Source organism: Xiphophorus couchianus, chromosome 11 (assembly GCF_001444195.1).
Source record: "Xiphophorus couchianus chromosome 11, X_couchianus-1.0, whole genome shotgun sequence".
Classification (NCBI taxonomy): Eukaryota; Metazoa; Chordata; class Actinopteri; order Cyprinodontiformes; family Poeciliidae; genus Xiphophorus; species Xiphophorus couchianus.
This window is the reverse complement of record NC_040238.1, coordinates 17,616,393-17,640,246: the sequence shown is the minus strand read 5'-3', so window position 1 is coordinate 17,640,246 and position 23,854 is coordinate 17,616,393. Positions and strand designations below refer to the sequence as shown.

The 23,854-nt window shown below is 38.1% G+C and overlaps 1 protein-coding gene and 1 long non-coding RNA gene across 4 annotated transcripts in view; one reads left to right on the top strand and one right to left on the bottom strand.

The window, feature by feature from the left end:
- Positions 1-360: 360 nt before the first annotated feature.
- LOC114152744 (uncharacterized) lies at positions 361-2,573 on the bottom strand. Its single transcript, XR_003597220.1, has 2 exons — positions 2,474-2,573; positions 361-1,410 (listed from the first exon to the last, which is right to left on the bottom strand). It is a non-coding gene; the product is annotated as an uncharacterized LOC114152744 (long non-coding RNA).
- Positions 2,574-6,631: 4,058 nt separating this feature from the next.
- cxxc5a (CXXC finger protein 5a) overlaps positions 6,632-23,854 on the top strand; it is a 30,598-nt gene continuing 13,375 nt past the window's right edge. Inside the window, exons 1-2 of one of the 3 annotated variants that reach the window (XM_028032279.1) lie at positions 6,632-6,970; positions 21,336-22,345. In XM_028032279.1, the coding sequence (XP_027888080.1) occupies positions 21,551-22,345 (795 nt within the window). In that variant the 5' untranslated portion in view covers positions 6,632-6,970; positions 21,336-21,550. Of the gene's footprint in view, positions 6,971-19,624; positions 19,670-21,335; positions 22,346-23,854 lie in introns of those variants that run through there. The other 2 variants (XM_028032281.1, XM_028032280.1) reach the window with 2 other exon arrangements.

Sequence of the window (23,854 nt, the reverse complement as noted above, 5' to 3'; positions counted from 1 at the left end):
TGGGAGCCACATCCTTTTCTCGTAGTAGAGTGAACACCAGAGTGGCACAAACATTTGAAAACAATTAAAGCGGAAGTTTGTTTTTTTTTCTTTTTAGTGATTACTCTTTGCTGACTACGAGTATTCTGTAGCTATTCTTAAAAAAGAAGTATCTCTTGATGAGTTGTGAAATACTCGGTTGCTGGACCACATGCTCTAAATAAATTTGGGTATTATTTTACAGAAGATCAGCCAACATGTCAAGCATGTGTGTTGGGTTTGAGACTCCCGGGGAATTTTCCTTGGAAACTTTATTTGCTGCAAAGGGAGCAATTTATTGCTGCTAAACTGACAGAATAGTGTGATGACATAAACTAATGCGGTAAAAATGTTGCAGCACAAGTAGTAATAATAAAAGGGGAACAGATTGCTTTAGGGAGAAAAATCAACATTAAATTGCACTTCCAGAAAGAAGCATGTTATTTTAAATGATTAGTGTTTAAAAAGTCCACAACATTTTGCAGTAATGGACGAAAGAAAGCTGGTCGCTCCTTGCCTCTCCCAGCTCCCTTCAGCCCTGACGCACCTCTTTTTGGGCCATCATGCGGGGCTTTCCTGCAGCGCTGGTCATGTGTGCAGCTGGGGATGGAGGCCATGCAACGCTAATCCTCCTCCCCGGCCCAGGAAAGTACCGTGCCTGGCTGTGCAGAACGAAAACAACAAAGAGCCGAGTGTGGCTGCAGCCTCCGGGGTTCAGCGCACCCACCAGAACATGTCCAAGAGTCACAGCTTGCTGCTCCTTCCAACCCATCTATCCACGCATGACTCTCCTTTCCTCCCCTGCTGTCTCTTTCTGACCCCCTTTTAAACCTATGAAAGGCACAGATGATTGCAGATTGCAAAGTAAAAAGTCTTCCTGTTCTAGGAAAACCGACTAGATTGAGGACAGAATAGAATAGAATAGAATAGAATAGAATAGAAACCTTATTGTTTTACAATTCACAGGCATTAGTCCTAAGGTTCACAGACATGGCTAAAACAAAGATACATTTACTCAAATTGTAGATAAATTAATTTCATGCTTGTATCATGGTTTTTATAGCATAAGCTAATAAAAAGACAAACACCAATGGAAGTAAAGACAGTATAGCTTATTTTATCTTAAATGGCTGAAAGGGACAGTATTTTGTGCATGAGTGGACAAATTTACATTAGAAGGAATAAAAAAACAAAAGTGATAAGCAAGGGGATTGCATTTTCATCTGCAGTTTTCTGGAAGTGCGTGTTAAGGACCAAACTAATGTGCACATTTCTGTTGCTGTTCTAATATTTTTTTAACTCACTTTTTTTCACACTGGGAGAATGTTGTTTCACCTAACTTGTGCCAGTCACTTCCAGGTTTTGATGATGTCAGCATGGCTGGGAAGTGATCTGAAAAGTCACAGTACATAAAATATCAGGCAGCTTGAAGCATTGATAAAATAGCTTAGTTTGTTATGTGTATATATATATATAAAGAGCCACAGTCTTAAAATATTAACTTTTTTATTGCATTTAAGAAAACAGATTAGGTCTGATTTGATTTATTATTTCCTTTCAATGTTATTATACTCATTCAATCCTTATTTAACCAGAAAACTATCAATAAAATCATCCTCCTTCACAAGGCTAATCCAGGAACAATCAGTACTTTTTTTTTGGTCTCCCTGAACTTTTTCTTCATGTTATTTTGTCTCTAAGCAAGACAAATTTCTGTAGAGAAAGAGAATGGATAAAGCATGTTCGTATAAAAATATCCATTGATGTTTAATGTTGTTTAAAGATGGTTGAGGTCAAATAAACATCACAACAATAGCAATCAGCATGTATATTGAGACTAAATTTGGATAGAATCGTTTCAATTTTCTGCCAAGCTCTTAGGCTTTGTATGGGATTCAGGTCTGAAAGGTGTACTAGCCATAGGAGCAGGTTATTTTTACGTCTCATAAAGAGTCCCTAATGTGTTTATTTTGGCATATGTTTTGCATCATCAACACCACTGATAGACCCAGTGATGCATGACCTTCAAATACTTGTTGAATTCCAAGAATTTGTTATTGAAATTTCCAAATAGTATAGTTATGTCATGCATTCTCAAAAGGTTTCCAGGGCAATTAGAAGAAAAGCTCCCCTTCATTTCACAGATCCTCCATCACACAGGGACTGCAGTGGGCATGAGGTGCATCTCCATATATTCATCCTTTGCCTTACATCACACTAAAATTCTGCGTTTATTGTTAAAAACCTAAATACTGATGTCATCTGACTAAAACATCGGTTTAGCAAACTCTGCTTATATTTGTGTTTTGTGATGGAAGGACAGAAAAGAAGGTTTTTCATGATATCACTTTCAAACAACTGGTGGCATGTAGATAACAGCTAATGGTTGTTATGGAGACTTGGTGAGCGCAACATGCTATCTGGGGGTTTTGAAACCAATCACCCACATCTGTACCTCGCATTGTGCAAGTCAAACTTGGATCCTCGTACGGCCAAATGGGAAGGTTCTAAAAGAGATGAGCATCTATCTTGTAATATTCATTCCCTGCAGAAACAGAAATCTGTGGATTAGAAACAATGATCAATTTAAAAAATAATCAATATAAAAATGATCCAATTATATTTATTTAAAGGTAACTAACATATGAGCCACTAGAGATTTTGTCAATTATTTCTGGAACAAAGGATCTTCCCATTATTAAATAAATGCAATAATATGCAATAATAATATGTTTTTACAAATGTCTCAGTGCAACTCAGCAATAATAAAAAACTCAGATTCTTATGAGTTGGTCTGAGAAATGGATCATCCTCTAAACATAATCAAGATTTTGAACATTAAGAAGGGAAAACATTTACAACCAAACGTTTTCTTTCCTCTCCAACTAACTGATCGGTCCTTTAGAGCTTTTCATGGAGATCGTTTTATCAGGGAACGCTGCATAATTCCAGCCTATTTAAATACTCTTTTCCTAAACTTTGTACAGGCTGATGGTTCAGACTGTGAAGCTCAAAGAAAATGATTTTTTTTAGAGCGTGAAAACTTCAAACCTTCTTTTGCCTTCAAAAGGAATCTTATCTCACAAACAAATCCAACCACCATAAGGCACAAACGTAGCAAGGTGAGTAATAACGAGTTACTTTTACTCAGTTACACTTACCTTCAACCTGCTGGCCCAAATTTAACCTTTAGGGGGCAAATAAATGTTTACACCATCTCTTATCAATGGAAGTAGTTTGCATTGATTAAAGAAATATGTTGACTACTGTAGGTATTAGTGTCACAAGACTTGTTTTGTGATAAATTGCAATTAGGAAACACGTGTTTCTTTTGTCTTAATTTGTAATTTTACCATGATGTTAATTATGTTTTATAAATTGCATTTTATTAGTTGAAGATATCACAATCTGCAAAACTTTCTGTCTGTCTCACTTAATTGCTACAACTATTTAACATTTTCACGTCTACTTGAGTTGTTTAAGGTATTACTAAACCCACTGGAATACAATTTTTGTCCACTCAAGGCTAATAAGATTTTTAAAAAATCAAAAAACTTAACTGTACAATTAAGAAAATGTAAAGTTTTTCACATACCTGTGAGTGTGAGATGCAAAATTCAAAAATCCCATGATGATTTCATGGTATTTATGTGCATCTATTTATGTTCTGTTAGGAAACAAAACCACAATAGCATGTGTATATATCAAATGGGTTTTAGGAACTCTAAATGACATTTCTCATTTTTTTAATTCACCTGTTCAAACTATTGAAATAAATTCAAAAACAGAATAGAACATGTTCAACCATACAAATAATAGAATAATAGAGATATTCTATTTGTAATTACCTTCACTGTAAGTACGTTCGGAACTCAAATCCCGTGCGTAATTACGCGCGCAGTGACTTTTTGACTCCCGTGTTTGCATAGTGAGCGTCATGTTTATGAGGGTCAGAGCGCATTTATTTGCAGGGATGTTTGTTGGCTACGGGCAGAGTTGAGGTGAACACCCCCTCCTCTTTCTCTCCCTCTGTCTCCCTCTCTCTCTCTCTCTCTCCCTCTTTTGCTCTCTTCAACTGCCGCGATATTTTCCAGCTCTGGAGCCTCAGCCGCGCAGCTCGATCGATTCGCATTGATTGTCCCTGACGAGCTGCTCCACTTTCTAGCCAATGTCAGCCAGTCTGCGATCGGGAAGGAGAGAAATGAAGGAAAATCTCTGCCGCCCTGGCGGTGTCATTTCCACACACTTGGGTTGGCCGCCTGCCAGCAGACAGGACAGTCGGAAGAAATGGAGTGGAGTTTTAAGAGCTGGATGAAAAGGTCGACATTGTTGTTGCTTTGCGTTTCGTTTTCGGTTTCTCCCGTTCTTCAGGTTGCATAAAGCTATGAGCAGGATTTAATTTGTGCCTCAACTCTGGTTTAATCCACCACCCACCAGAGCCCAGCAGTTTCTATTTTCTATACTTGAATTTTTGTAGTATTTATACCTCCGATCCAAAACAAGTTGAATGAAAAGCAACCACTGAAAAAAGTCTAGTACCCAGTGATTAAAATTATTTGTGTGTACAATTACAATTTTTCATATGAGCACTATGGGCACAAGCATCAGATTTAAAAAAAATCTTACATCCCAGTTGCACCTTGAACTTTATTTGAATTATTCAGTTACAGTTTTTCAAATTTTTGAAAATAGTTGTTACCATACATTTTGATTGGTTTGGAATAGAAATAGCTGGTCAGGGCCTCAATTCAAACAAGAATTGTGATTACATGGGCATCTTTGTCATTTTTTAAAGCGATAGTCATTGAAATGCAACTGTTTATTGTGATATTTTTGTCTCCCAACATGCAGCAATTTGTACCTAACAAGAAACTTTTGTATCCGCTTTGATGACAAATAATTTAATTGAATCATCTGTAAGCTTTTCTTTGTTGTAACAAAGAACTCCGTCTATCCAGAGGAGGTCTCTCAGAGTCATTTCAGGTGTGATAAGGAGTCATGTCATATATTAAAAGCAACTTGTTCCAAAGTAAATATAAATGCGGCGTAAAAAAAAAATTTTCTGGAAAAAAAAGTTTGATTAACTAAATAATACCTTAAATTTTAACATTCTTTTGCTTAATTATCACCATAACTTCTGAAAATATCTAAATGCAAGGAAACAGACTTATACACAACAATTTAAGTGCAGTGAGTACAAAATGGATTATTTATGCATATGAAAAGGAAGTAATAAAGAATGAAAGGGGAGTACGAGATTGCTACACCATGGGGGTAAGAATTGTGGAGGTGATGAATTGACTTTTGCATAGAATGTTTTTTTAGCCCAGAAAGAAGCAGCAGAGATAACAAAAGATAAACAATAACACACATGTTTTGCATAACTTATATACTTGTCAAGATGTATGGTGTAAATAAAATTACTCTGGATCAAATTCTACCAACAATGATTTTCAAGCAGCCCTATTCTGTCAAGAAATGCAAAACAACAGAAAGTGTTGGGGTTTGTTGTTGTCTTTTTATTATTGTTTTTTTTTACAATAAATAAATAAAATAGTCCTGCCCATTTGTACAGCATGTTTGTGAACTCAAAAAAAAAAAAAAAAATCTCATTTCCAAGGTGGAAAAGAAAGACAAGAAAGCCTTGTGATGAGTTTCACACTGACCTAATCTCAAAATCCAATATGGCTGTTGTTTAAAACTAGTTAAATTACACAGGTTTCTTTTTTGTTTGTTTTGTGTTATGTAGTTCTTGCAGTTTGTATCATTCTCAAATTATTTCCAAAGATCAGTACAACTAAAACCTCCATTGGTGAACATGTTTATTCAGTGTATGATTGCATAAAATTCAGGAACACATATCTGTTACTATAGCTTGCTTTGCTAAAAGTAATTAATCTTGTTGCTAAGTAGCAACTGAGAAATCTGCCTGATTTACTGACTTGTAACTAGAAAATGGTTAAGTTGTGTTTGACGTTATTCCTACATAAAACCAGTAACTTTACAGGTTGATTACTACAGAAACAGCTGTTCAAATTGTCAAACATTAAACACACACTTCAAAAAATTGTCTGAAAGTAGCGCTTCTGAGGTCGTAGTGAGACACTCTGTCATCCATTGCTGAATACATGCAGACACATACTGTTGACCATTTCATATAGGACCCATTTGTGCATTTTGATCCCTTGAGGTGTTGATCCATTTAATATGAATATTCAGAAAAAAAAGGAAACAGATTTAAAGCCCATAAGGGTCCCACTTTTCATAGAGAATGGTCCTACAACAAACTTAAACAAGCTAAGAACATGGAGTCATTATGTCACTGGCAGACAATGGTCTGAGGAATATTTTCAGACAATTTTCAATGTGGCTTAATTTGTAAACTTTCTCTAATCCAGATGTTTTTGGCATTCAATCAATGTAATCGATATTCATTTTCAATAAGAGGTCAAAAAGTGATCGTTTCCATGTTAGGTACAGGAGTAAACAGATGAAAAGGAGGGTATTCTTGCCCCGCTAGCCTGCAGCTGTATTTTGAAACGGCTCAGATCTCGCACAGAAATCCACTCCGGGTTTTCCACCGGGCCCCAAAAATCTATGAAATGTGTTTGCATGTTCCTCTCTGCAAACGGGGATGTAGAGGTGGGATTGCAAGCGCCGAGAAAGCTCGGGGAACCCACGCGTTCAACACAGCCTCAGAGAAAGTGCGCTTTTCTCATTGAAGCGACGCAAAATCAGAATTTTATTTTATTTTATTTCTCTTCACGTTTGTCACTAACAAGCAGGCACAGGGTTAGGATTGTGTCTTTGGAAAAAGAAGCTTTTTGTGCCCCTGTCTTTCCTTGTCTTCTTTCTTTCTCTTTTTTTTTGTCACCATTCGCCACGGAAAGGCTGGGAGAGACACGGACCGCTCGGACTGTGGGAGCCCTCCCTTCTGTTTGAATCTGCTCTGGTAGGTGCGAATTAAAAAAACCCCGAGTGTTTGCAAATATGCAGATATATGGAAAAGGAGGGAGGAGGGGGTGGATTATGGTCCGAGGTGGTGGAGGGAATCATACTTTGTTGAAGTCTGATGAAAGTTGGGATGTGATGTTAGTGTGGGATGAAGTTAAAGCATGATGTACCTATCTGTACCCCGAAAGGTTTGATCGCAATAACAATACAAAATCCTATTTTGGTATTTTAACATTTTTATAGGGAAATAAAATAAGCTGTAACTAAGGAGACGCCACGCTGGTGGATCTAAAGTACCTGCAGTTTTACGTAAACCAGCTGACAATATCAGTTATAGTGAGGATCCATGAATTTGGACGTCGCTTGAATAAAAGTCGCCTGGTGTCTGTTTTGTTACAAAAACTCATTTGCGTATCCGTGCGGAGCTTAAAATGAAAGATTCCCACTTCCTCGGCTTTTGTTTGTTTGTTTGTTTGTTTCCAGCTTGTCCTCATTTGAAAGTTTCCCACAGATGTTTTATTTTTTCCGCTACCACAAAAGGTACATAGCGGCATCTCCAAGTGGATCCAAAGAAAAGAAAAGAAGAAGAAGAAGAAGAAAAAAAAAATCCTCTAACTTTTTCTGTGTGCGCGCCCGCAGCCTATTCTGGGGGTGAAAGAAGACGCAGCAGCAGGTTATGGACAAAGGATGGAGCGTTGAATCTAATTATTGCCACCAGGCTTTCCAACCTCCTCTGCGTTTGTGCGCGTGTGCGCGCGTCATTCGAGACGGAGGGAGCTCAGCGAGTGGACAAGTACATGCAGAGTCCGCCTGAAAATGGAGAGCTGCGTTCCGCGTTAGGTGTTCCCGGCGTCTGTCGCAAATGATTCACAACCACGCAGCTGTAAACCAAACAATGCTCCCCCTCACACCACCGCCTCCTCTGTTAAATAAAAGCTGCTAACCTGGTACCTGCGCATGCACTGACGTCAGTCACGGAAACTCATTCAGGACTGATTCCCGAGCAGTTGTACCTGACAGTTTATATCTGGCCCACCAGGGCAAGACTAAGAATCTGAAAGCAGACAGTTACAGTACTATGTTCATTTATAATTGTTGTATTTTCTAAATTTGACTACATCACACACTAACCAGTCACTTTATCAGGCACACTCTGGATTTTTGACTCCCTTTTGCCTGCAGAACTGACAAAATTGTTTGTTGCATAGACTCAAGGTGTTGGAAACATTCCTTAGAGATTTTGATGCTTCAGATTTGTCAGCTGCACATCCGTGATGCTAATATCCTGTTCAGCAATGTCCCAAAGGTGCCATGTTTGATTGAGATCTAGGGAACGGAGGCTACTTGAATACAGTGAACTCAAAACAGTTTCAGCTGATTAGAGTTTTATGACATGGTGCATTTTTCTTCCAAAAACTATCAATCAGAAGACGGGTACACTTCAGATATGAAAGGATGGGCTTGGACACCAACAATAACAAACTGTCTTGTTTGTGTTTAAAGGATAATCATTTGGTACTAAAGTGGCCAAACTGTGCCACAAAATATTGTTTACGCCTAATTTTGGATGTACCATCTTAATGTTGCAACTGAAATTCAGATCCATCAGACCAGGAAACATTTTTCCGGATCTATTACTTTCCAGTTAAGGTGAGCATTTAGGAATTGTAGCCTCAGTTTCCTGTTCTTAGCTGCATGAGTAGCATCTGGAGATGGTTTCTGAAGCTTTAGCACATCTGCTTCAAGCTTTGACGTTTTGTTCACTGATGGTGTTCCACATACTTTGAACCAACTGCTAAATGCATTTAAAGTTACTTTAATCCCCGTTTAGTCCTTATCCTAATGCTTAGTTTGAACTTAAACAAGTTGTCTCGACTACCTCCAGAGCTCTAGACTGACTAAGTGGCAACAATAATATTTTCTTGTTCACAATTAAATAACACTGATTAAATTGTAGATTACAATTTACAATGTCAAGCACAGCAATTATATTTACAAACTATCCTGGATTGCAGTGGCTAGAAAACATACAAATTGAAAGTACACATCGTACTTTATTAAAAATCATAGTCAAAGTGACAGAGATAGAGGTGGCCTCAGCATTTATTTATTGTAGCACTGTTCCTCACTATGAGTAAAAGTCCACTAATTTGAGTCTTTGGTCAGGAATATCAAACATGGTAAAAAGTCACATTTAACTCACAGAAGACTTCAGACTTGATTTTGACTTGCAATGTCCAGATTCAAGACTTTACTGTGACTCGCTGTCTGAGACTCAAGTCTGATAAACAATATTTATCCCATTCAATTGGGGGCAAAAATGAGGCAGAAAATGTAGTTATACTTGGTGAATGATTAATGTTGTCCTCAAGTTTTATAGTGTCTACAAATGACACGTTATCATTGTAATGTTAGGCACAATAAGTGTGGCTTCTCTGTGTGGTTTCTCATCAGTATGTGCCAGTAAAAGGAGTAACCAGCCCCTTTCAAGTTTGTCTGCTTTTATTAAATGCTGCCATCAGTCTATATCTAAATCAAACATTCACTAATGTTTTGTTTAGGCATGACCAGCAGGCTCAAGACCTCAACTTATTTCATATTTATTATATTCTACAAGAAGTATACTATTTCTTTAGCCTTCTCCATGGTTTACAGAGCTTTTCATTATATAGTATCGTGTTGATAGCATGTGTTCTAACACAAAATATATGTTATGAAAAATTCTCTATACAGCACACAGGAAATGGGTAAAAACTGGTAAATGAGCGACAGGGCTGACATTATTTGGTTGTATGTGAACATTTGTGAATGAAATCTCTGAATGTTAGTCAATGCTTCAGTTCTTAGTTTCTTAGATCTCCAGTTTAATGATCATATTCCAATATCTTACATAGATTAAGAGTCATTAATGATAAAAAAAAAGTCGCAACATCCTAATTTAACACACACATAGTCTGGCATATTTATTGGCACCTCTCATAAAATTTTGTTAAAGAGCCTTAAAATAAAGTAATTGATTTGGAGATTTTGCATTTTCTCATATCTTTCCTATTCTGGAGAGAGGCTAAATGAAATTGGTGCCAGTGTCACTTAGTAATTCCACCCCATGAAAGCAGGAAGGCTCAGATTACTGATCAAAAGTTCCTGTTCATTCTGATCAACTTACAAAAAGTTCTTATTCTTTCATATCTATAATTAGGAGTTTTCATTAATGATTACTGCGATTTTGTATTTTGTATAATCATCCCAATTATAAGTTAACAAATATTTTCCTTTTTTGTTAACTTATAATTGGGATGATTCTCCCCCCCAATGTCTGAGGTCTTTCTAAATGGAGTTTGCATGTTCTTCCTGTGCATGTATTGGTTTTCCCCTGGTACTCTGGCTTCCTGCCACAATCCAAGAACACACTGATCATTTAAAGATCAGTTTGCAAAACAACACTTTGTATTGGTCACCTACAATTTCATTGATGTCATTACTTCTAATAAAGAGAAAACCATGTGTAAACTGTGAGAGAAGCCTTAGGTTGCTCTTGTGTGACTGTGTATGGGACTTTTGTCTTAAACTAGGCAAGATTTGTCACTAGGTGCTTTTAGGTGGGGGTAAATAAATGATCAAAAGATACAAAATGAAGTTACAAGGTTGATCATTGTCAAGAATGAGGTGAGCAAATATGCTTAGATCCTTATTAAAACTAAGAAGTTCAAATGTGATGCATGGGAAGTTCTACTACTCACTCCTGCTTTACAGCCATAAATACCAGGCTATTACATTATTGTAGCAGAATTAAATTGGTTATTCTGTGCTTATGCCAAAAAAGACAAACAGTTTATCTCCTGCTTGTAGTATGTAAACAGTCGTTTCTGGCTTCATATTGTGTAAATGGATCTCAGATTCCTATACAGCGTGTAAAGGTGAAGTGCATACACTGTTTATTTTAAATTTTAGGTTTAACCTACAGCTAATTATAGTCACTGAAATCATGCAAATTATTTCATTAAAATAAACCCACAACATTTGTTGTAAGGTGAATGTGTTCCTGCATGTGTGTGTGTGTGTGTGTGTGTGTACATTTGGGATGAGGAGTGACAAATTAATGACAATGCAGTCAGTTGTATGTAGGAAAACGACTAAATAAGTATAATAGCATATTTATCTGAATACTTCTTTGGTCATTTTATAATGTTCTCAGTTTTGCACTTAGTATATTTTCATATAACATGTTTGTAAGGGAACCTTTAACTGCAATGAACACCTCCATTGCAGCTGTATAGAAACTCAGAAATATATCAAGTAATGCAATGTGGCTAAATTAACAACAATAAAACTCTGAATCAAATTCAGATTGTCTGTGCTGAGTGGGCACTAAACCTACCGTGAGATTTATCTTGCCATGTATGTTGGCATATTTGAAATGCTTTCCATGTGGGCCCATGAAGAAATAGAGCATGTTCTATAAAACATCAAGTCCTGCTATGTCTTAGGAGTATGTATATCTTATGATGCACTCCCATAATCAGTGTGTGCTTTTAGAAGACAGGTGTCAAACTCAGTGTTGTTTTGCATCGGAGTAGCCTGGCCATTGCCTTCCTATGAAATTCCTCTTGATTAAAATGTCGCTTCACAGCACAGTCTGGGCTTTCTCCCATTTACTTGGATTCCTCCTGTAGAATTTCTACCGCATTCCGTACGTCATGGACAAACGTCAGCGATTTGGTTAATTAAAACTTCAACAGAGTCCACGCCTCCAGAAATCAATTGTTTCTCAGTAGCCGAGAGTCCACTCCTTCTGTATGAAGGAGAACGTAGAGGCTGGTTTTTAATCAGGCTAGCATTGGAAGTTACATTTTGCCCTATTGTCACTGCTTCATTTTATTGATTCGCTATCTAATCGATTACCTGACTATTTTGGGCTAATGGTAACAAAATGTGGTAGTGTCTCCAAGTGGTCCAGTCAGGAGAGAAGTCCAACTCTCCTGGCATGTCAGTCCCTCCAAACATTCAGCCTGCTGGCGTGATTGAATCTTTCTCAGTACAGACAGAGCTTCTGCATAGCATGCCATGAGATTAAGTTACATATTACCAGGTAATTGCTGCAATGTGGGTATAGCTCTTGCATTTGAACTGCAGCAGTCATTTAATGGTAAATGTGGTATTTCTAAGTTGCAAAGTTTATCTTACACTTTAAAGCCATTCCTAAAGCTGTATCTCTCTTTATTTGCCATTAAATCAAAAGACAGATGAGCAAACGTGTGAGGGCCTTATGTCATTTCAGGATACATTTGAAAAGGTTTCTGACAAAGCTTCCCAGCGTTTTTCACTAGTCAAATGGTATTTTGAATGATGACATTAAATGTACATATCCAAATGCTTAAACTTGCTTTCTTCAAACTGTGAGAAAAAATAGCTAAATTATGACAAAGCTTAAAAAAAATAAACAGTTCCAAAAGAAATACCTCAACACTACGGCTACTGTTTCTTCTCCTGTGTAACTTCACCTAAAGAACTGGTCACCAATTATTTTTGCAGATGCTTTAATTATAGGTTCTCACAAAGCACTAAGGCTTTGCAGTTTTGAGCTGAGCTATCTGACCATTTTGAGAAATGATTCACTTGTGTAGTTCTTGGACTGTATTGATGTTTTGGTAATTTATACATTGGGCTTTATGTCTGTGCTGTCATCCAGTGTTGCACGTTGTGCACAAAGAAATTTACAAAAAAAAAGAAAACAAGAAAGAACCATTGAGATGTCAAGAACAACTTATATGAGCACATGTTAAGAAACGGAAGAGGCTTAATGTGTAAGAAATGCCACTTTAATGGGTGGCTATTAGTTCAAGAAAAAAACATTGTCCTAAGAGACATTACTTAAGTCTTTATATTTTGGATGTGCCAATAAATAAAGTGAGCCTGCCAGTTGAATTAAACTACATCAGCTATCCTGTTTTACCAAAATGACATCCAGGCTGTCTTTAAAATGCAGCTGCAGTTTAGGAGACAGTTCACATGAGGACACGAGGCTTCTCTGTAAATGATGCGCTGAGGGGAGCTGAGAAGCCAGGGTGTTGGAAGTAGAGGAGGGTGATTAACTAGGGACTATATGCCATGCTCAAGGTTTATTATGATTGAAAGAGTGTGACTGATAGGGCACACAGCACGGGAGGATGAGTGCAAAGCTAATACATTGAAGGTGGACTTGCTGTCAGTTCTTACCTTATGTTTTAATGCAGTAACAGCACTGCATGGCTGCATGGTGGACAAAAACCTCCCACATAAATATGGTAAATAAATATTTGCCATTGGAAGCACTTTTGTAATTTTGCAGTTTATATTCTTGTACATTTTTACATTTTGTAGCCTCATAAACCAAACAAACATTAAACAACGGGATCTGAGTCATTCAAGACGAGTGCCAATTCCCAATACAGTGCTACATTAAATTAACAAACGTTATGCCATGCATATTGTTAAAAACTGAGTTCTTTTACAGTGTAATAATATGACACACTGTATTCCATCAGTTTTACATGCCTTACATTAGTGCTTGGATTTTCACTCAGTGATGAGGTTCAGGACAGTGCAGGACAGCCTCAAAATATAGTTAAGTTGGGGTAATTTATACATTGGTCTTTATCTGTAGGAGTTGTTAGGGAACAAGTCCTACAGCTATTTACTTAAAAGGGAAGTAGCTTTTATTATTTGTTTCTAAAGGTATATCTGACTCAACACATACTTCAGGCTTTAGTAAACTTACAACTTACACTTGTTGACACTTGCTGTGTTTCTACTACAAATGTTTGAAAATCCTTATTGATTTTCCGCCAATATAAAAAAAATTATAATTTCACAATTGAGGTGTTTCCATTAAATAAGAAACCCGATTAAAATCATGTGAATAAGTTTTGTCATGCGATGAGTAACTGAAAAATACGCTGCACCATCGTCCTTCTACCTCTTCCAGACGTCGTTTTCGTCTTTTCTGTCCGCAGTAACATCTGGTTGTTGATCACATGACTCCTGTGATGATTGCAGTTTTGCAAAATACACTAATTTTGAAATAGATGGAAAACCACCTTTTAGCTCAAAATAACTTTTGTCAAAAAACCTGAGTTTTTTCTTTAAATTGGTGTGTTTAAATGGGCAAATTTATTTTCCTGACTCCAGGTTACGCGACTTTATGGTCAATGGAAACAGCTAATGTTTTCACGAGGAGCCGGATTTCACATTGCTAGACTTAGTTTGTTTGCTGTCTCGATCATTTCGATAAATTGATTTGCAAACATATATCAGTTCAGACCCAGTTAGTTATTTTATTCTTTTACTGTTTTGTACATTTGTACCTTTGTAAGCATCAGTGGTTGCTAAAATTCACAAACATTTACTTTCTGGTTTAAAAGTGAAGTTTTTAAAATGAATATGGCTACATGTTATTGACTGGTGTGGTATACAATGTATGTGCTATTGTTTTCCTTTAGGACTTTTTAGATTATTTTGGATTATTGTGCATAGTTTTCACACAAAAAAATATAGCATAAGTGTTAGGGTTAGGGTTTTGGTAGACTAAAATACTTTTTACATGCTCTTGATGTGCTCATTTTCACTCCCTTCCATTTTGAGACAAATTAAAAGTTGGCTAGTTTTAAAGAGGCTAGTAAATCTTTGTCTTTGAAGTTAAGAAAGACAAAGATTTTATTATCACTATCAATGGAGTCTATTTAAATTAAAGCATTCTTCCACTTAACTTTCAGGAAAGTCATGTTCATACAAGTTTATATGTAATATGTAAGTATTTTTCAAATCCTGTGCACACTACTAAAGTTGCACTTTTTTCCCTCTCTGACACTGATTTTTATTTTCTTTAACTGTGACCTGCTAATGATGCATTTTTATAGAACAATGTCTTAGTTTTGAGGCTTTCAGTGACTAGGGGAAGAAAAAAAAATCATTTATTTGCAAATGAACCACCAAAACTGTTAGAGAAATTGGCTGATTCTGATTTCTGACCAGTTCATGGGTGCATCTCCTGCTTATCACCTGCTGACTCAGCTGTTTGTTTAATTCCCTGCAACCCTTCCAGGTTCTTCATTCAAAACTCAAATAGCATTGGGTTACATGTAAAACTAAAGACAGCATACAGTAGATTTAGATTGAGTCTGTACAGCTGGAACACACACAGGAGGAGATGGCGACTTGAATGTCAGAGTCTGACTTAAATTGCACTTAAGTCACAAAAACAAACACTTGGACCTTGAATTTGACTCACGGTCTGGGACTCGAGACTCATTAACACATTTTAAGTTTCAGACCGCAGCTATTTCATTACAAGATATGTATGGCTAATCAAAATAAAAGTACTTCCTGTTCTGTTGACGCTTAAATTCACTCACTAGACCAGGGGTGGGCAACTCCAGGCCTGGAGGGCCGGTCTCCTGCAACCTTTAGATGTGTCTCTACTTCAACACACCTGAGTCAAATAATGAGGTCATTAGCAGGACTCTGGAGAACTTGACTGAACTTAGGAGGTGATTCAGCTGTTGGATTCAGGTGTGTTGGACCAGGAAGACATCTAAGAGTTGCAGGACACCGGCCCTAGAGGACCAGGGTTGCCCACCCCTGCACTAGACTATGTTTTGTTCATTACGTTTTAATTTGTAGCGTTCTCTGCATTATGTTTCCCATTTAAATTGACATGATCGGTTTTAAATCTAAATTTTGAACATGGTTTCTTAATGTAAAAATAATGCTAATTCAGAGCGACGAGAAGAAAGCATTTTCAAAATAGTTCGGGTGATGACAATATGAAGACCGTATTAACTCCGTTATTTCAAATATAAACTAAAAAAACTTATTTTTTTCAAATGTTTTTTGAAAAGAAAAACATTTACATAAAATGAGATTAAATGTAAAACTCATTCCATTAGTTTACACATATTTGTACTGCTAATTGGTTAAATATTATGATAAATCAATCCAAAATATATTGAAAGTGCCTCATAGCAGTTACCTTGCAAGTTGAATCGAAAGCTAAAATATTATAAGGTAGTTGCTAATTAGTGTTAAATGATGTGTGTTAAATGGTCAAATTACAGCAATTCACTGTTATTATAGGTTGCAAAGGTTTGCAAGTGCTTTTTTTTTTACAAAAGAAAAACTTGTCATGTATTCACTTAATTAAACCATCACTAAAACAATTAAATGTTGACTGAAGATATAGTTTAGAGGGATATATATATTTTTTTTTTAGTCACATACAAAGCCTTCTCCAGAGACTATATGAAACATGAAATTCACTAATTCAGCAGTCTTTACTCGCAGCTGAGCAGAGATTCTGGTAGGAGGGGATGCTGTCGGGAAACCAGACCCGGGTCAGTGCAGCACCGGGGAAACTGAAACTACGGGGTTGAAGGGCTGCAGAGCTGGCTCTGGTTCTTTGGCGCCGCATCCCCCTGAGCTGGTGAAAATGTGGGGGCTGTGCTTTAGCCTTTGAAGCTTTACCTCCCACTAATTCTGGCCTTCCAATTTCCACACACAGCACAGACCCCCCCTCCCGACCCTCCATCCTCCGCCCCTCTCTTTGCCTTTGTTTCCCTTATAAGGATTTGCCCGGCCATTTCCTCAACGTTTCGTGAAAGGTGGTGCGCTTGTTTGTTAACCTGGACAGGTAAAAAAAAAAATAGCATCATTATATAATAAAGTATTTCATTGCTCTGGAGTGTCACAAGTAAAACTCGTTATAAATACATACCACTTTACATTGTTTACATCGGAAATTTTAATAGATAAATGTGAATTTCAAGAGGACAAACTTTTTTTTTTCTAAAAGTAAAAGATAATGACAAACAGAAATGTTTGTCAGTGAAAAGTGGATAATCTGCACAATCTTGAAAATCTGTAATTTTTATTTATCAGGTTTGTATGAAAGTATGAAAAAGTAAGACGAGTATGCAATTAGTTAGACATTAAAATAATTACGTTTTAAAATAAAATTCAAAATATTTGAATAATAAAGTGTTTTTTTTTTTTTTTGCTAATGTCATTAGCTTTGATTTTCCACACCAAAACATACATTTTTATCAAAGCCTTGAAGCTTTTATGTTCTTGAGTTATTGACAGAACCCACAGATAAATGGAAAGTCATTCAACAATAATAAAAAAGCTATTTTGGAACTTTCTTTCAGCTTCTAAGGCCATTTTTAATATATCTGTTTAAATTGACCTGTTGTTTTCATGAACAAAAGAAAAGATTCATAAATCACAAACTCTATGTAATATGTATTTATGAAAGGATGATGCAGTGGAAATTTGATGTGATTTGAAGGCTTAATGTGATACATTTTAAATTTAAATTTTGATAAATTTTAAAACATGGAGCCTTGGCGAAAATTCAAACTGGGAGACTCGACCAGCTTCACCTCATCATCTAATCACGACGCCCGACCGCAGCCAATCCGGACCGGAGCTTCACGCCGCTCCAGCCAATCATCGTCCAAAGACGCCTTCAAAAGTCCAAGCTACCCTAGGGTCTTCCTGCTCGTCAGCCGTGCTTCAACCCACCTCCTCCCCATCTCCACCTTCACCATGAGGGTCGTCCTCCAGGATCCCTTGTGCTCTCTGAGCTCCGCTCCACCACCAGTTTCGGTCCTGGGGGGAAGACTATCCCGAGCTCGCCGAGCAGACCGCCTGTTCACGGCGATCCTCGGCTCACGGTCTTCTGCCGGGTCCGAGCGCCAAAGAAATTGTACCATTAAATCTTTTTAACTGCTATTGTCTTCTCTGTGTGAGTCTCTCCAGATTGAAATACCTGTTATAAGTTGTTCCATATTTTCTACAGAAGTTGTGAAATAGCCCTTTAACACGTTGCTAAATTTGAAGTCTACTTCACATTTATATTCATTCATGATCTGTATGTATCAATATTAAGAAGAACCTTGTAAATTATTTGTACTTTGTGTTATGAACTGCTGGTGAAAACATCCTAAAAATTTAATCTGATAAAGAATCGGTGTTTATGAAAAAAAGAGCTGCGGCAGCAGTAGAAAGTTTGGACATGAACTCATGTGTCCAAACTTTTGATTGGTGCAGCCAATATTTCCTGCTAGATAAAGACAAAAACAGACTGTTTTGGAATACATTGCGAGCACTGCCTTGCTTGTGATAGGAAGTCATTTATCAGGAAGATTATTGTCCTCGCTACAAATTAATTCATTAGATTGTATTATATTGAAGTAGCAGGGACTTGGCTCCCCGCCTTGTAATTTCCTTGCAAGCCAATCAGAGAATCTGCAGGGGAGCAGGTGTTGCCTCATCAGGCAGGAGTGTGTAAGGTTTGATTAATGGATTGATTTGGTAAGAAAAGAATTAGAGGTGTTGTAAAAGCTGTTGTTCTTGGGCAGACTTTTCATCAAATACTTCTACAGTTGGGCGTAGGCCTGTCGCGATAAACGATAAATCGATTAATCGTACAATAAATTAAAACTATCGACGTCATTTCAATTATCGGCATTATCGTCTCTTCCGGCCTTTTTCTCTTTCTGTTATTGACACCGAATGAAAAAAAGGCTCAACTCCAGTGCTCTCCACTGACCCTCCCTTCCTCATTTCCTTAGTGTAAAGCCCAGCGCACAGGACACGATCTTAGAGCTGTCGGCCGATTGTCGGCCCATTTTCAAAACCTGACAGATCACACATTAGCCGACAGAAATCCTAGGTATAACGGTTCGATCATGTTCGTTCCTGCCGTGTGGTGTCCAACAATGGGCACAAAATAATGGCTACAAGTCCAGTGAACTAATTTTAAAACCAGGCATTAATCAATGCTTTACTACAATCTACCTGCAATGCATGTGGCTAGTGTCAGCGTAAAGTCCTGACTGAATGAAAATCATTAGAACCTGTTTACGTCACGTAAGAACAGCTGAAAAGTTACCGGGTTTATCAACTGCGGTAGCAATTTCGCTCCAACTCCTCCCCTTGTCATGCTGGACTTCGGGTTGCGCCTTGTCAGCTGTTTGGGATTCCCCGGACGTAATTTCCCCTCAGAAAACACGGAGGGGAATCCGCGCTTTCTGATTGGCTACCTGTCACATTCAACAGGCTGCGTTAAGATCCCAGTGGGGAAAAACCCCTGATTTAGATCGGAGCGGCAACGACGATCTACCGTAACACACCACACGATCTTAGAAAGACCAACGTTTTAAGATTGTTGTAAGGGGAAAAATAGGAGCAAAAAATCATGTAGTGTGAATTATTGCATCAGGTAGTCGATGGGCCCATCTTCTCTATTTAAATCTAATTATTACTGAAGGGCAACATAATATACAGACTTCATAATCTGCAGTCTTTAGGTAGAATGCAGTATTTATTTCCACTTTGGCTTTATATTGTTTAGTTTTTATCAAGTACATTTTTTGTTAATGGAGACTGAGAATCCATTTTGTTTTTGGTTGTTTTGTTTATTTTGTTTATCAGTTCCACTGTTAAATATTCTTTTGAAAATAAAGTGTATCTATCTTTGGCAGGAAATCACATGCATTATTACGTCATTTCCATTAAATCAGTGTAAAAAGGTCTTCAGACAATATTATCGTTTATCGCAATAATTTTTTGAGACATTTAATCGCTCAGCAAAATTTGCTATCGTGACAGGCCTAGTTGGGCGAGAGTTTTCAATGCTCCTAATGAAACTCATCCACAGGTAACCATTTTTTTCTGCACAAATTCTCTATTGAATAGCAAACTTTACATCAAATCTGTATTAAAATGTTTTATACTAAATTCTAGTTCAGAGAGATGTGATAAGGTGATTGATTTGGGGACCTCACTTGTGGAATAATTTAGTTTTTTACTCATTTGCTTTCAGATTTACAGAGTTTTCAGTTTATTTTCACCCTTCTGGTTTTGTTGCTTTTCAGCCACACAGAGCAGCTTTTAAACCAAAACGCTCTAAAATGTTTGTGTCCCACTCACTCAGCAGATGACACACTATATACACCCTTAATGCGATTGGCTGACAAGAGCAAACGAGACCAAAAGCAGAGCTGAATCTGAGTGTATAGTAAATGCTTTAATGTTTCTAGAAGCCACATATGTGGTCAAATGAGCGGTGCAACAGAAGATGGAAAGTGGATAGGTGAACTGATCAATTTTTGTTCACAATCAAAAATATCTGATTGTGAAGTGGTAATTGATCATTTTAACGGACTTTTTGTATCTTATATTAGTAACTAGCACGGCTAATAATGCTTTAAGAATGTAGATCGTTCACTTAAGTCTGAGATTTCTGAAACGCTGTCACCATTTCTAAATCTAGCATGACCCACAACAGAAAGAGTTTGTATCTCAGAACAGAGCAATTTTACTCTACTCCATTCAGTCTTCTTATCTGCTTGTTATCTTGCTCTTTCTCAGGTCGTTGCAGTGTGAATGAAATGAAGACATGCAGTATTTTTATGTGTCACAGAAAACTATTCCTCTTTCAGCAGCTTCTTACATCTCTGTGCATGCTCTGTGTTCATTTTATGAAATTCTTGGTTTGGTTTGCGCAACGGCAGAGATGAGAATTGTCCTATTTCAGACACAGGACAATTTCTTAGTGACTCTCCATAAAACAGGGTTCCTACACAAAAATATTAAATTTGATTAAATAATTTTCAAGCCTGGATGAATGTGGAAAAATTAAAATTGAGTGCCAAACAAGTTTGTGATTCCGAACTTTTAACTTTTTTAATTATATCTACAAATTAGAAAAATCCAAATTTCTGTAAAAATAAAGAGCTTCTTTTACTTAAATTTACTTAGATGATGGTCTTTAGTTTTGATGGACAAACTAACAAGCAAGATAAGATAAACACTCATTCTAAAATCAGCTTTTTTGCCCTCCATGTCATTTTAGTTCTAGGTTTAAATTGAATCCATGGATCTTGAAGTGATGCCAAACAAATTCTGATTTCTATTTTTGTTTTGGGAATTTAAAACAAATTCCCAAACCAAACTAAATCAAACTAAATCATAGTTTGGACTGATCACAAACTATGATTTAAAAGGTCTGTTTGCAATCCAGGACAATGTAGTTTATATTTTTCAATGTTCTATACATTATAATTGATCTGAGTAGATAAGTCAAAAAATTGTGAAATGGCCCTCACTCATGAACGGAAAGTCAGTTTCAGCACAGATAATGAAACACAACAATGCATAACTTATAAGTTAATACATAAATGTATTTTGATCTCCGTAAAACAAAACAAAAAAAAAAATCATAAAAATGTAGAAAATTAAGTTGGCAGAAGTTTGGAAATATTGAATGGAAACATCTTGAGAACCTTAAATAATAACCCCCTTTCTCTTCTCTCCCTGTAAAGTTTCCTGAAAGCCAATGGAAGAACGTGGATGAGGGTCGCGCTTCTAAGGAGGAGGAAGGCTTTGGTGCCTGTCTCTTTCTGACTGGCTGACTGGTCCACTAACACCAAGCAACACCCTCACTAGGGCAAATAACGGGCAGAGTAAAAGTCCTTCATTGCTCACCCCTCTCCCCTTTCCACCCTCACCCCCGACCCAGGCACGTACGCACCGGACCATGTCTAGTGGGCTGTCGGAGGAACCCCAAACAGAGGACCTGGAGCGGAATAGCTGCAAACAGGACTCTCCTGTCATAGAGCGCAGGAATCGGAGTGGCATCATCAGCGAGCCCCTCAGCAAGAGCCTTAAGAACTCGCGTACCCTATCTCAATATACAGCGGTCTCCTCTGCCACCACCAATGGACACACGGACAATAGCTCAACGAAGAGCCACTCGGCCAAACATCAACCGCCCCCAGCTCCCCAAGCCACTGTCTCCACACTAACAGCAGCCAAGTTGGACAGAACCTTAGAACAGGTTCTGGAGGGACAAAATGGCCTGCTGCACTTTGCCCAGGCAGCAGCGCTGCTAAAGCGAGCCGGTATGGAGCACATGCTCTTGCCTGGGGGCATGGGAGTGGGAGTTGGCGGTGGAGACGCAGGCTCGGGGGCTAGCGACTTGGAGGGTACGTCTGTCACGGACGCCGTAGGTGGTCCCGTTGACTTCCCATATGGAGTAGGGAGCGGCTTCCCCTTCAATCCGGGCCTTTTCATCATGACACCGGCTGGAGTCTTTCTGGCGGACAGCGCGCTTCACATGGCTGGCTTGACCGAATACCCGGCACAGAGCGAGCTGGCCTCTGCTATCAACTCCGGCAAAAAGAAACGGAAACGCTGCGGCATGTGTCCGCCTTGCCGACGGCGGATTAACTGCGAGCAGTGCAGCAGCTGCCGGAACAGAAAAACAGGCCACCAGATCTGCAAGTTTCGCAAATGTGAGGAGCTGAAGAAGAAACCCTCTGCTGCACTGGAGGTAAGACAGTGGTGGTTAAGATGTACTATTGCTTAGTGAGGTGAAACAACTGCTTGAATGGGTTTGATTCAGAGCGACAGAGACAATCTAGCAGAATTTGAATGCACCAACCTTGGCCTCCAAGTAAGACACAACAATTCAATCATATAGAGGGGGATACAAAATGATCTGAAAAAGTCTGAGGTTGAGAAGTAAACTGCTATTTAAAAATACAAATAGGACTCTTGAAAAGTCTTCCCCCTGAAAGAAAATTAGCAAAGTGGGGGTATATTGTGGGCCGAAGCTTCTGGAGCAAGGAAATGACAGGTGGTGAGGAGAACGGAGGGTATGTTCAGTGTAAACAAACACTATGGGGTCTCTTTAATCTGCCCACTATGACCACACAAGCGCCATGCCTAACTGTATTATTCAAAGCGATCTGCGGAACATTATATTTCCCTCAAGTGGGACCATTTTAGTCTGATCCAATATAACTCTTGTTTTGCCTACTGTGGCAACAGAAATTTGAATAAAAATAATGTGTGAGTTTGTGGAATAAGATTGGCAGTAATTGTGGATATGTGTACAGTATGTGTTTGAATGTCAGTATACATGTGTGGGTATGTTTGTATATGAGTGTGCGTATAATAAGGTCCATCTGGCTGCAGAGCTGTCATCTGGAGCACCAGGTGTCAGTGTGGCACACTGCACCCCCTCTTCTGCTTGCCACTGTCCTTCTCTCCTGTGACACTCCTGCTCATCTAAATGGCCCTCCATACTTCCTGTCTGCTGCCTCACACTCAGTGGTCTAACTAACCCTGGCCGTGGTGGCAGATGTTTCATCTCAAAGGAAACAAACTTTTGTGGATAAATGGTGTCACTTTTGCATTGCATAATAAATTGAAAGACATGAAACACTGTGTGAACATAAACCAATAGAGAGGCCGCTGGTCTAATTGACCCAAACCGAATCTATGCTGCAAACAGCTAATGGCCTTGCTACGATCTCTGTCTGATGTTGATTGGGACGGACAGCTTAGTCTTGTTTTTGCAGGCTAAAAGGTTAGTTATCCAGGCCTGATGTGCCGAGTTTGGCCCCTCATGACAAACCTGATAAATGTGTAAATATCAGATCATTTTGAGTGATACAGCTGTGCACATGGCAGGAGATTTCAGAATAATGAAATGCCACAATTCCTTTTGTCAGCATGGTTGTGTCATATCTTTCTTATACATATGTATAAGGACATTCTTTAATTATGAGTCACAGATGTGAAGGTAAGTTCTCTAAGCTTGGAATCTCTTTGTTGCAAGCTTATAGCACTCACCTTTCCATGTTGAAACTCTTATTTTGATGTTAGAAAGAAAGTAGTTCCTTAGGTTCCCTGTTGTGTTAAGAAACTTGACTACTTGCCTGATTTGCTGAAAGCACTCTGTTGCAGACGCATCAATAAAGCCTCAATCTTCTTTCAGTGGCTTATTTAACTAACTTTTTTGGGTATGTGAAGAAAAAAGATAAACACTGACAGA